Here is a 14666-nt window from a genome sequence, read left to right as displayed (position 1 = left end):
CCAAATTAAGTTATCCCCATTCTAAAGAAATTTATTTAGTAATTACTTTCTGTAACTTCCTGTTTACCAAAAAAATATAGTAATTATAAAAATTTATTTTTATTTTTAATTATAATAATTCAGAACTTCCTGTGAAATATTTTTTTCTATAAATTGAATTTTTTGAGATTTAGTTACTCTTCCTGATGATACAGCAATGGTGAAACTTAAAGTTGAAGAACAAAGTTAGATAAGTGTTTTTTACTAATTTATTATTGCTCTGTTCTTTAAGAACATTGAACACTCTATTTGTAAAATATACTAACATAATTTACATATATATATATATATATATATGTATATATATATATATATATATATATATATATATATATATATATATATATATATATATATATATGTATATATATATATATATATATATATATATATATATATATATATATATATGTATATATATATATATATATATATATATATATATATATAATGCAAAACCGAGATGAATGAATTATAAAGATTGTTTATAGAAATAAACACTTTCTTAGAGTTTCCAAATGAAACATTTTATGTTCAACCCCTTCATAAGTACCTAATAAAAGATGCATTTTTTGGGGTTGAGTAGAAGTGGGTTTAAAGCCGACTAATACTTATTCCAGGATAAATTTTCTTTCATAACTTTGCTTTTTATTATTCAAAGAAACCGTGGCCACGGAATAACAGTTCAAGGATTGCGGCTAGGAATCACCCACTACACATACCTAACAGCTTCAAAATTATCGTACTCATTTAAATCTATTTTTAAACTGTAAATAGTTTATGCACTTTACCATGATTTTTTTTTTTGTTTGGTTCAAAAGCAAAATATTTTTAAATACTTTCTTTTGCAAACTTATCTTTTATGCGTTTATGCATTTTGCCAAAGAAGCAAAATATCATCTTCGTTTGTTTTGCGGGTAAAATTATGGTCTTGATTACAAAAGGTTTACACAGACTAAGTATTATATCGACATTTTAGTCGAGAATAAAACTGGCAATAGATAGTTGTATAATGGCAGTATTAATCAAAATGCAGCGCATTAGACTTCTATCAAATCAATTTTAAACTAAAATTTAATAAAAGCATGCACCGAGCAAATACAGAGTCAATGGATGTTAGCTATATTTCTGAAATCTGTGGGTTGGATTTCGATAGTCCTATTAATATAATATCAATGCGACAAAATATCAAAAGAATAAAAACACGAATAAATAAGCAAAAAATAGCAACTATATTTTATCAGTCTTTTACATAAATTGTAAAATAAAAATTTCATATGCATCAAACAGTCCTTTCATTTTAAAGCCTTGTTAGGGAATTTTTTTCGCTTGGATAGCTATTTTTTCGCTTTTGTCGTTAAATTAAATGCATAAAAATATTTTAACTAAAACTCTCATAATAAAAGTAAACTGAATTACGAATTGTAATGGCCTAAGCATCCAATTTGATGTAACAAATGTTAAGACAAAAAAATTTGATGAGGAAGGTTGTGGTCCATTCGGGCAAGTATATACCTGCCTACACGTTCTTTTACAGAAAAGTGACTTTTAAGGGACACTCATCTGTACCTGTATAAACAAAAATAAATGTAGATTTATTAATTATAAGAAAATTTGAGAATGATTGCATGAGAAGACACTTTTGAAAGATTTAAACATATTCATTTTAGATTCATATTCTATATTTTAGATGCATATCTTCAAACACAAAATTCACATATAAGACTAATTAAAATTTCATACCTAAATCTTAGATTTCTATCAAAAATCACATTAGATTTATATCCAACAACTACATCGCTTTTGAACGGATTTTTTTTTTTTAATTTTTGAAAAAATTTGATTCCACCAGTTGCACCTGAAAATACGTAATGAAAATACACCTGAATTTACGTTTTATATTATATTTTCATTAATAAATTTCTTCCAAAAAAATGTAAAAGAACCTACTCATTTACATCAAACAAACAAAAAAAAAACGTTTTAAATTAGTAATGGCTAAATTAAGTGAGTATAAAAGGCTAAAATACGAACAAATTAACTAATGGTTGCAACTCACAGTTGATTTTTATTTTGTTAATGGCTGCAACTTGTCCTAGGATTGCAATAATGATAATTAAATATGCTTATAAAAATCAAACTGCAACAAGAAGAAGAAATGGCTAACATTTTAAATTATACAAAAAACTTTATTAAAAATATACTTAAATAAATATGCTTTATAAAAAAATACTAATGTTATTTTTTAAAAAACTGTTCCTAAATTTTTTCAAGACTAATTGTTAATAACACTATTTTAAATTTTATTTATTCCTTTAGAACATTTAATTTTATCTGGGACATCATATCCTTTTGGTCCCCTATCTGTGAACGCTACTCACGAAGATTTAATGGATAACCATTAAACAAAACAAATGATTAATCATTATTCAATAATCATTTACATTTACAAAACAAATGATTTTTTTTATTAAAATTTTTTTTTTTTTCAACATTTTCACTTCCAACAAGGTTGCAAGCAACTATTAGAGTTGGAAATTACTGGAAGAGAAAAAATAAAGTTTATAGAGCAAGATAACGATTGACAGACGACTTGAAAGATTGCAAATTATATGAATCAGGAAAGCAAGATGAAGGACACAAATTCCAAAGAACTTATGTTCGAGGGAAAAAACTAGACAAATAAGAAATTTTGGAGCACTTAGGAATAGCCACAGTAAAAGGATGAGACTTAACTGAATGACAAGTAACACAAGAATGAATTTTTGTAGATGACACAAGAGGCGCTAGCTTATTAGAGCAGTGCCCATTATAGAATTTGTAAAAAAGAAAAAGAGAAGCAACATTATGACAATGTTATAATGGTTGGAGGTTGGCTGCAACAGCAGGTTCAACTATGTTTACTATGCGTTTTTGCACCTTTTTTGAAAGAGAAAGGGCATCATTGATCCGTCCCAGATATGGCAACAGAATTCCATACAAAGGCGGATTTGAGATTTACAGAGATAAAGAATAGAATCCGGAGAAAGAAAGTGTCGAGCACAATAAAGAGATGTAACCTTAGCAGATGCTAATTTTGCAATGGATTTGATATATAGTTTCTGAGAAATATCGGAAGTAAGAGTTAATCTTAGAAGATGAAGGGTAGATGACTCATCAAGTACATTACCATTATAAGTATAGGAAAATCTAAATCAAATATAGGAAAATCTAGATTATTGCGATAACGATTGGCTGAAAAATTGGGTTTTATTAGAGTTATAGTTCACCAACCACTGTGAGCCCCATGCTGTAGCAGAAGTGAAATCCTTTTCAAACTCAAATTCCCCTCCAAACAATCAGAGAGTATTGGCTTCTTATCAAGACAAGAATAAATGGTAGTATAATCAGCGAACAATGCCACCTTAAATATGAGAATATCTGGAAGATCGTTAATGTAAATTAAAAAGAGTATAGGGCCAAGGATAGAACCTTTAGGAATCCCTGAAGTTACAGGATATGAAGAAGAATGCTTTCCATCAAAGGCAACTTTTATACTATGATTGGAAAGGAAGAATTCAAAAATCTTAAAGATGTTACCTGATTCACCATAAGAAGAAAGCTTATTGAGAAGACCAGCATGTCAAACTTTATCAAAAGTTTTAGAAATGTCAATAGTGATAGCCTTAACCTCTCCAGATCTATCTAATGCATGAAAAAATCGATCGGTTATTATTGTTAGCAAATCAGCTCTAGAACGAGAAGATATATACATATATATGCATATATATAAATATATATATATATATATATATATATATATATATATATATATATATATATATATATATATTTAGGTTCCCTCAAAAAGTGAGATTGGACATATAAGCAAAATTAAATTGGACAAAATTAATAATATTCTTAGAAATAAATTAATTTTGCAACAGTGGAAAAATACCACTGATGTTATAAATTGGTTCTCCATAATCGAAAATAAAAATGACTGCACATTTATTCAATTTGACATTAATGATTTTTACCCCTCAATAACCGCAGATATTTTAGATAAGACTATTGAATTTGCAAAAAGCCACACAGCTATTCCTGATGACACAATCCGTATAATAAAACATTGTAGAAAAACCTTACTTTATTTTAATAAGGAAACTTGGAAAAAGAAAAAACATACATGACTGCTTTGATGTAACAATGGGCAGTTATGACGGAGCAGAAATTTGTGAATTTGTTGGACTATATATTTTAGATTTGTTAAGTAAAATAATCAATATAAAAGATTTAGGCCTTTATCGCAACGATGGTTTAATAGTAATGCGTAGAAAATCTGGTCCACAGCTCGACAAAATTAGAAAAGATATTATAAAAATTTTTTAAAATATTGGCTTTCAAATCGAAATAAAAATAAATTTAAAAATTGTGAATTTTCTTGATGTCACATTTAACCTCTCTGAAAATTCATATAAGCCTTTCAAAAAACCAAACGATGAACTATTATATATTAACATTAACTCTAACCATCCACCCCAAGTTCTAAAACAAATCCCGATTTCAATTAATATTCCTCTAAACAAATATTTGAAGATGCCCTAAAAAAAAGTGGTTTTGAAAATTTTGAACTAAAATTTGACCCTGAAAAAAAGAATACATAAAAACGAAATAGAACTAGAAATGTAATTTGGTTCAACCCCCCATATAGCAAAAATGTTTCTACTAACATAGGAAAAGTGTTTTTAAAATTGGTCGATAAGCATTTTCCGCGATCTAATAAATTACATAAAATTTTTAATCGAAATACAATTAAAGTTAGCTACAGTTGCACAAAAAATATGGAAAGAATTATAAAAGGTCACAATAAGGCTTTGTTAAACAAAAAAGAAATCCTAAATGAAAAAACTACAGAAAATTGTAATTGTAAACAAAAAATTAATTGTCCAATGAGTGGAAGTTGTTTATCAAAAAATGTGGTATATAAATGTGTTGTTTCCTCTAAGAATGTACCTGATAAACAATATATTGGCATAACAGAGGGTGAATGGAAAAAACAATTTGCCATTCATAAGCAATCTTTCAAGAATATAAAGTATTCAAAAGACACCATGCTGTCAAAATATATATGGGAATTAAAGGAAAAAAATATTGATGATTTTATACTGAATTGGTCTATCCTTAAAACAGCGCCTGCATATAACAATATTTCCAAAAAATGCATACTATGCCTACAAGAAAAATTTAAAATAATTACACATGCAAATCAAGAATGCTTATTAAACAAAAGATCGGAATTAATTTCTAAATGTAGGCACGAAAATAAGTTTCTCCTAAAAAACCATAAAAATAAATGAGTTCAAATAATATTTACATTAACTACCCTTTTTTAAAAAATACCATAAGTAATCATTTCTAAAGAATTCTTTTTATAATAGTGTCAGCAAATTCCACAAATGTGTGAAAATTTACAGTAGTTAAGACATTTGCAACTTCCTGTAATTTAATTTTTGGTATAAATTGAAGTTTTATTAATTTGATCATCCATTTCTGATGAATCTTTGTTGATGAAACACAGTGTTAAATGGAAAAAATTTTTGTTAAGTGATTTTCTACTACTAATATATATATATATATATATATATATATATATATATATATATATATATATATATATATATATAAATCGTAAACGCCAAAATGGAATCAATCAACCTAAAAAATTGAAATTGACAAATTAACAGAAAACATTGTCTCCGTTCAGGCTGATTTCTACCTTGTTGCAACAGTGATTTTAACACTGGCAACTATGTCAGGAATACTACTGCTGTTAAAATTTAATAGTAACTTGAAATTGGTCATTTTAAAGAAGATTTTCAGTTATTCGAACTTTCGGTTATTCGAAGTAAATTCTTGTTCCCCTTGGAGGTTTGAATAACCTGGAGTTTACTGTATATATATATATATATACATAGATATATATATATATAATTATATATATATACTCATTTATATTTATACATTAATATATATATATACATATATATATATATATATATATATATATATATATATATATATATATATATATATATATATATATATATGTATATGTGTATATATATATGTATATATATATATGTATATATATATATGTATACATATATGTATATACATATATATATATACATATATATATATATATATATATATATATATATATATATATATATATATATATATATATATATATATATAAATAGTCAAAAAGTTTCTTCCATAAACTGTAGTTTTAAATTAAACGCTACTAAACCATGATAGATTGTGTCCACACTATGTCCACACCATGCTCATAGAGTGATTTCATCCCATGTATACCAAACTTAATTCTGAGTTATGGGTCCTAACTAATACAGATCTTCAAGTGTAACTAGTATTTTAGTTAATTTAGGAGTATTTCTAGCTATTTTACATAGAAAACATTATATTTAGCTTTTCTTTGCTGTATATCTTCTATAATTATAATTTTACGATTCATCCATTACCACATTAACATATTTAACTTTTTCACTCAGCTCAATTAATCAATCAACATATTTTCATTCTTAATAATATATAAACAATAGTGAGGAACATTTACAAACAGTTTCAGACTGATGATGCATAAAGACCTACAATTGTGTAAAACAATTATTGTAAAATAATTATAATAAAAACAACAATAATTATACTAATAATAATAAAGTAATGATATTATTCATAACAGTAGTTATAATAATAATTACAGTTGTATTAATAATAATGGTTTTATTATAATAATTGTAATATTACTATTAATAGTGATTTAATAGCTATAATAAGATTTATTAATAAATTTAATTCTTCTGCAGCAATGAATGCAGTTTTTTAAAGTTTCTATTTGGACAGTCTTTGGATTCGTGTTTATAAGCACAATAAACGTTTTTTTAGATATATAAATATTTTTTTAATAACAAAAAAAAAGCTCAGATTTTGTATTAAAAAATATGACTTATCTGTACTGAGGATAAGTTACTTAGAATAGTATACCTAATAGAAAGAAAAAAAACTTATATTGTATAGGTAGTTAGTAGAGAGATTATTAGAGGTTGTTAAAGTTATTAGAGATTTGCAGTGTTATGCAAAAGGATAAAGTCTTTGTTCTTTTATATAAGTTCTCTAATCTCTAATAATTATCTATACTTATCTAAACCGTACTGCTAAATTTTGTAATGCTATGATGTCTTTATATAATATAATTGGTTATATTATATACTTTATGATATACACCACATATGCAAACAGCAACTTTTTTATAAAAAAAACGAATAATTTCTTTGTACAAAGTTCTTTATAAAAACAAAAAAACTATTAGTATACTCACAATAAAACTTTTCATTATAAGATAATTTAATTAAATATTAAAGTTAATTGAATTACCATACTCCAAAATATACGATAATAAAAGAGACATTCAGTAAACAACATTTTAGTATGCTTCAAAAGTAGGTTGCGAATATTTGCGAAAAAGCATTCCGGAGTCTGCAATTTTCAAAATTTGCGAGACCTCCTTTTGAAGCATACTAAAGATCGCTAACCATTGTAAATGGCCTATGTTTGAATATAATAAGGAACAGAATATTATTTAGCAAAGAAGATATAAATCAAAACATATATTTGAAACAGTACTCCAGGATAAGTTCACCAACAAAATATTCACCCCATATTAACGCGTTGCTATGCAAATATTTTTCTCTTGGGTTCAAAAAAACATAAATTAAACAAAAACTTATGAAGAAACCTATAATTTTTTTTGCAGATTCAAAATCTACATAAAATTTTGGTCAACAATTATTAGAAAAAAAAAAATCAAATTTTTGAAAAAATTTGAGGGTAGTTGCCCCTTAATGGTTCATGAATAATAAGAAACTATTTTTGATTACGTAGGAACCACTTTAAGATATAAACAAAAATTTAGGTATTAAACGTAAAAAAATTGTTGTAAATCAACTAAGTTTGAACACATATTTCATAACATTGCTAAAGATACAGAAAATTATTTTTTGATTCTCATATGCAAAAATTAAAATTTCAATAATTTGGAGCCCTTTACAAAAGTATTATGATTTACATTTTAAAGTAATAAAATTAAAAATAGAAATGTATTAGAAACAATCTTTTCTTAAAAAATTAACAAAGGGCACCAAAAATTAGATAGAGTAGACTTTCATTTCATCACATCATTCGTTCAAGTTTTTCAAATTTCAACCATCAAGCATGTAGCTATGGTAAGAAATCTTAGTTCACCTCTAAGACATTTTTTTATCGTAAATATCGCAAAAAACAGAAAAGTGATCGCAAATCATTGGCAATATTTTAACGATACTTAATTTTATTCCGTTTAATGTAAATTTTTATTTAACAAGGAAAGATAGATCTTTTTATATTTTTTTATTTGAAGATGAAATCAGAATAAAAATACTCGCTTTTATATTGAGTTAAACAGTCGTGTGTTTAAATGGTGCCTGTAATAAAAAGACTTCTCTTTATTGGTCCAAACCTTTTCTTCTTTATTCCAATTCTTATTATTTGTGTCCAAACTTCTCTTCTTTATTCCAAAAGTTAAAATAAACGCAGATTTAAAAAAATTTATATTTGTAACTCCTATTACAACATTTTTAATCCGTATTTTGTAGTCTTATTCTTCAAGCATTATTTATAGTTTTTAAACTAGCAATATAAGAATCTTGAGCATTCTTACTGATTAGGGAGTTAAAATAACTTTAGGTACTTCTCTACTATTAAAATTTAGTTAACTGATTTCATCAAGTCAGTAAAATATTTTGTGTTATTAAAAATAGTTATGAGTTAAGTTAAATAAAAATTACAAAATTCATTACACACACGCCGAATTCAGAGTATGGACAAAAAACGACCAATGCCAGTAAAAAAATAAACAGTTGCCTGACATGAACTCCATGTGAAATACTTGTGGGATTCATAGGAATCAACAGAGAGCCCATGTGGGGTAACGCTTTTTTTTTCAGAGAGCCCATGTGGGGTAACTTTTTTCTTCACAGGGATTTTGTTTCCTAAATTACTTTGCAACTAGTAAATATTTCGGACTGAAATATTTAGGCTATATATACAAAAGGACAAATAACAATATGAATCTAAAATCAAAGTTGAATATTAATTTATAATACATCAAATCAACATTTACATTTTGTTGTTCCAAAATTGCTCTTAAAAAAAAAAAAAGTTTCAAGCAGATGTGAATGTTTAATTAAGGTTCACATTGTAGTCATACTCAATTTAAAACTTTTGGAAAAATTTTGAGGCGTATTGTCAGCAATATCTTTAACTTTTTGGGAAACGTTGAAAACAAAAAGTAAATTTCTTAACTAAAAAAAATGCTAATAAAGATAAAAAACTTAATTAGTAAAAAAAAAAAAAACTATTCTATATTTAATCATACTTGCCGTTTCAGTAAATTAGTTCCAATTACAAAAAGGATTTCTTGAAAATTGCTCCTTAGCAATTTTTGCAAAAACAAGTTATCTCAAAATGAACAACCATATTAACCCCAAATACCTAAAAGGTTTATATTTTTGTGCTTATTAAGTGTCTTTTAGGGTTTATCGCTCAGTTTCTCTCATAATTTCACTAAATTCAAAATAAAAAAAAGTTAAAAATTAACTTTTTCACTTAACAAAAGGAAGAGAAGTATTTAATAATAAATTTCTACCTTCTCTTTTATCAACTTCCAAGTATTTAAATCTTTTACATTCAAGTCCTGTTTTATGCAATGCAAGTCGTTATGTATATATATATATATATATATATATATATATATATATATATATATATATATATATATATATATATATATATATATATATATATATATATATATATATATATATATATACATAAAAGAAACAAAGATTATAATCTTTGTAATTACGCTACCTTTGCTTCAAATCGGTAAAACACTGTTGTAATGTAATTTAACAATTTTCAGAACATTTTCAATCAAATTTTAATATTCAGAATATTTTCAATAAAACTTGATTAAAAATATTCTGAAAATGTTAGCGCTTTCTAGTGTACTCTACTTATCACGATTTAACATATCATATCTAATTTGAGAATACTATATACAATTTAAGAATACTATATTATACAATATCATATTTAATTTGAGAATATTTTAGCTAAATCTTGATACAACGGCGAACATGTGCTATAAGAGTTGCCAGGCGTCCGGTTTTTACAGAGGAGAATGCGGCACCAAACCTGTAAAAATACTTTTTTTACTGTGTTCTCCTTCGTAAAAGCCAATCAAATAACCGCTGCAGATGCTGCAAAACATAGTTTACACTGCAGAGTTTATTTTTAAACAAATCAGATTGCTACTTTTTGTATTGAAGAACCAATTAACATTTCCAATTTTTTCATTCCCAGAAAATTATGATTTACATTAGGAAGTATTGTAAAATAATATTCTCATTCTTTGCAAAGCATAGTTTTCACTAATAAAAATAAAAACATCGGCAGTCAAATATTAGGCGGGTGGTAGATGTCATTATGTCAATATTTTTATTTACTTTTTACCCCATCAGTTGCAGCACTTGACGGGGTTTAGACCCACCTCTGATATATATATATATATATATATATATATATATATATATATATATATATATATTATATATATATATATATATATATATATATATATATATATATTTATATATGTATAAATATATATAATATACAATATATTATATTGTTTAAACTCACCTCATAAAAATATTTTCTTATAATTTCACTTAACAAAAATTTCACTTAACAAAAGGTGTGCAAAAGAAAAAAAACTAGAGAGTAAAAAAGTTTAATGCAACACAATGGATGTAGGCCTTATCGTGTTTTTAGAGTAGGTTTGAAATTCAAGTTTTTTATAAATTCTAGTGTGTATGTGTAGGAAAAGGGGTGGGGGGAAGAGGATGCATCCCCTTCCCCCCACCCCCTTGCCTTAAATATAATGTGTTGAAGATAATTTTTGGCTGCCCTCAAAATTATCTTTTCTCGCCTTTTCTCCATCGCATATAAACATTGCAAGTTACGTGGTTAGGGCAATTAACTCGCTTGTCAAGGAATATCTTAAGAAACCCACATCTAAACGTCATTAAAGTTAGTTCGCATCACATTCAGGTAAATAATATTTTAATAAAATATTAATTTAAGGTATAGCTTGCCTGTATTCGATTAAAAGCTCATTTTAAAAGGATATTTTTTAAATACGAAATTAGGCTTTTCTTTATTAATTTTGGGAACTATGCCTCAAAATTACAAAAGAAAAGAAAACAGTCGAGGTTATAAAACAAGTTACACAAAAAAAAAAAAAAAAACGAAAATTTATTTGTCCAAACAATGTATTTGTCCAAACAATTTATTTGTCCAAACAATTATTTGTCCAAACAATTATTCATGACTGACTGGAGAGTACCATTTGATTCGTTGGACATAAAACTTTTAGTCAAATCTTAATGTGATAAAGTGAAGATAAATGACGCTTGATTCAAAAATAATATGCCTGGGGTAGATTGGGTTCAGTCTTTCATGAAGAGACATTGCTTAACAAATAGGGTTGCAGACACGGCCTACTCAATAACAGGCCTGAAAGACGCGCAAAAAATCCTTTTACAATAAGATAACATTTCTTAATCAATTAATTAAAAAAAAACACTTATCTTTAATAATGTAAATGATTTTCTTTCAAATTTCACAAACCCTACAACTTCACAAAACATATTTTACATACATTTATATTTCTGCTCCGCTGTGATCATTTTTGTGACAATTTAAGTATTTTTAAAGCTGGTTCTTTTGTCGATCGAGGTGAGTAAAGCTTGCTATAGTTGTTAAATATGTTAGATAGTATTTTTCCATGAAGCTTATCTATGTTTTCAAATCCATAAAATTCTGCTATCATCATTGTTATGTTTATAAAACTTGTCCTACAAACTGATAACATGATGTGATGAAAAAATACGTAGCAATAAATCACCCATTGACACATATTGTCTCCAGGTATCTTCAAGCCTCCTCTGTTGATTTCTTTAGTAAATTCCCCTAACTCTTCGTAATAGAACTGTGTATCATATTCATCTACATCATTTCTACTGATGTATCCTGCAATATAAACTAAGGCCATTTTTACAGACTTAGACAAGGCTAACTCCATATTTGAAAGATTATGAAACACATTAAAGGTATTGTCATCATTTAGCAAAAATCCACATTTCAAACAAGCATGTTCACAACTTGTTTGAATTCCATCAAAATCTGTGTTTAAATCAAGGAGAAGTTTTGTTTTCTTAATGTTTACTTTTTGTAAAACTTGTTGAACATTAATAAAATATGTTCCACCAGAACCTTGACGTAGCTTACTAAACATTTTTTCAATGGGATCACTCAAAAAATTTCCTAGACATACATATTCGTGTGAAGTGCTGAGGAGATGCTTAGTTAACTCGACCAGCCCTCTACTTGTGTATGCAAGAGCAAGAGCAGTATCCTTGGTAAGTTGTTTGTCCTTGTTTTTTAGGAACCATTTTTTCAAACATATTTGCGATATCAAGTAAAAATTATAATCGTTGATCGTTAGGGTTATCAAAGACAGCCCTTTTTAAGTCTTTAGTTTTAACATCTTCGAACTGACTTTTTACATTTAGGATTTTGAAAAAGTCTACAACTTTTTCTATAAAATCAACAGTTCCACCTGAATCCTGCATTTCTGGATGAATTTTTAGTGCAGTTAATGTTTTAACACAAAAAAAATCTTAAGACATAAAGCAACATTCTGTCGTTCTATAGGTTTTGGTCGGATAGAAACTTCATTAAGCCTTGATAGTTTCACAATAGAATTATTTTCTTACTCAACCAGCTTCTTCAAGTCAACCCACTTTGCAGTTTTTTCAAGGCCGCAGTCAGAATACTTCAACTCTTGCATTTTTTCAGTAAACCAATTGTTTTTAAGAGATTTGATTAAATGTACATAATCATAGAGCAAAAAAATGTTTTCAGTTGTGCGCCATGGAGAAATCAAATTGAATTTTTTAAAGAATGATTGATTTACTCTTTTATTATCACATAAAATTGCAACAGTAATGCCATTACATGAACGAATCAAATTTAACATATCAACAACTTGTTCATATTGAAAATCAGCACTTATACAATACACTGGCAATGCTTTGTACAAAAACTTCTTTCCTCCAAATAATGAGCAAATCATAAAACTCAAAACAGTGGTTGCAAAATGTTCTGGAGTATTTACTGCTTTTCCAAATAAGTTACCCCCTTGATACGTTAGTTGTGGTTTTACATAAACTTCATCAATTATTATAATTACATTTTTTTGACGAGGATCTTCTAGTTGCATAAAATATTTGTTGAGGAAATCAAAATCCTCTAGCTTACTAACCTTAGATATAAGTTTACCAAGTGTTACAATACGTGGCATTTCAGTCATCTCTAATACGACTGTAAAGAGATCTTGAAATTGAAAAATATTCAGAAGCCTTACTTAGAATTTCTGGAGAATATTTTTTATTACCAACAAATGTTAATGCATGCATGCTAACAACTTGTTGTAGGACAATGTTTTTTTTATGATCCATTTCAACAGAATGTAAATATCTAATAGCTTCTAAAGTTTGTAAGTAAGATGTAATTTTATGTATTCGATTACTGCACAGTGATATAATAGAGCATCTAGATCCAAAATGAAAACCTTTAAATCACATATCCATTTTAACTTTTGAAAGAAACTTTGGAATAGCAGCGGTATCAATATAATCCTTACTTTGGACTATTAAACCATCATCCACTGTAAAAGATGTTACTGGAAATGGAATAACTTCTTTGCTTACTTTTAGGCAAAGATCATCAAAATAACTAATTTCATACAAATCCAAGTGAGCTGAAATTTCATCAGGCTTCATGTTATGCGTAGATGGTAGTGATTTTGTTGTTGTTCTTTTTGTTGGTGGAGGTGTAGGAACTTGACTTTGAAATACACAGATGAAAATAGTTGGTGGATTAAAGGGACGAATTTTACCATGAATGTGACAAGTTTCATAATTAACTGGCCAATGATTTTCACAAATGAATGTATTTGGACTATTTGGAATGTTTTCTCTTGGAATAGATCTAATCCATCTTTCTCTTTCTTGAGGATTACGGTTTTTGCTTGGTAATCGAAAAAGTTTAACTTTATGTTCTTTATCATAGTTACCTCTACAACCAGTTACACAACATTTAAAGGGCATGCTATAGTAATTTTCGTTTTAAAAGATTACATTTTGCTAAATATATAAAATACAAATAAAATAATATTAATTATTAAATAATTACAAGCAATTGATTTTAAATATATATTGTATAGTATATCATATGATATATAGATATAATGCAGTAATTTATTTACATAATATGATCATATTATGTAAATACATTACTGCATTATATCTATATACCTAACTGATTTAAATATATATATATATATATATATATATATATATATATATATATATATATAGGCGCGGGTGTAGCTTTTT

The 14666-nt window shown here is 26.6% G+C and overlaps 1 protein-coding gene and 1 long non-coding RNA gene across 2 annotated transcripts; both read right to left on the bottom strand.

Moving 5' to 3' along the window:
• Window positions 1–1252: 1252 nt before the first annotated feature.
• On the bottom strand, window positions 1253–7639 carry LOC136080681 (uncharacterized). Its single transcript, XR_010638595.1, has 3 exons — window positions 7480–7639; window positions 1783–1897; window positions 1253–1608 (listed from the first exon to the last, which is right to left on the bottom strand). It is a non-coding gene; the product is annotated as an uncharacterized LOC136080681 (long non-coding RNA).
• Window positions 7640–13847: 6208 nt separating this feature from the next.
• Window positions 13848–14378, bottom strand: LOC136080245 (THAP domain-containing protein 2-like). The gene has a single exon (XM_065796860.1). It carries the CDS (start codon window positions 14376–14378, stop codon window positions 13848–13850), a length of 531 nt encoding a protein of 176 aa, XP_065652932.1.
• Window positions 14379–14666: the final 288 nt, after the last annotated feature.

This window comes from Hydra vulgaris, chromosome 05 (assembly GCF_038396675.1).
Source record: "Hydra vulgaris chromosome 05, alternate assembly HydraT2T_AEP".
In the NCBI taxonomy this organism is placed as follows: Eukaryota; Metazoa; Cnidaria; class Hydrozoa; order Anthoathecata; family Hydridae; genus Hydra; species Hydra vulgaris.
The sequence above is the reverse complement of the archived record's forward strand: the minus strand, read 5'-3'. Positions and strand labels throughout refer to the sequence as shown.

Excerpts from the sequence above, each read along its gene's own strand:
- LOC136080245 (XM_065796860.1), bottom strand. The coding sequence starts at position 14,378 with ATGCCCTTTAAATGTTGTGTAACTGGTTGTAGAGGTAACTATGATAAA.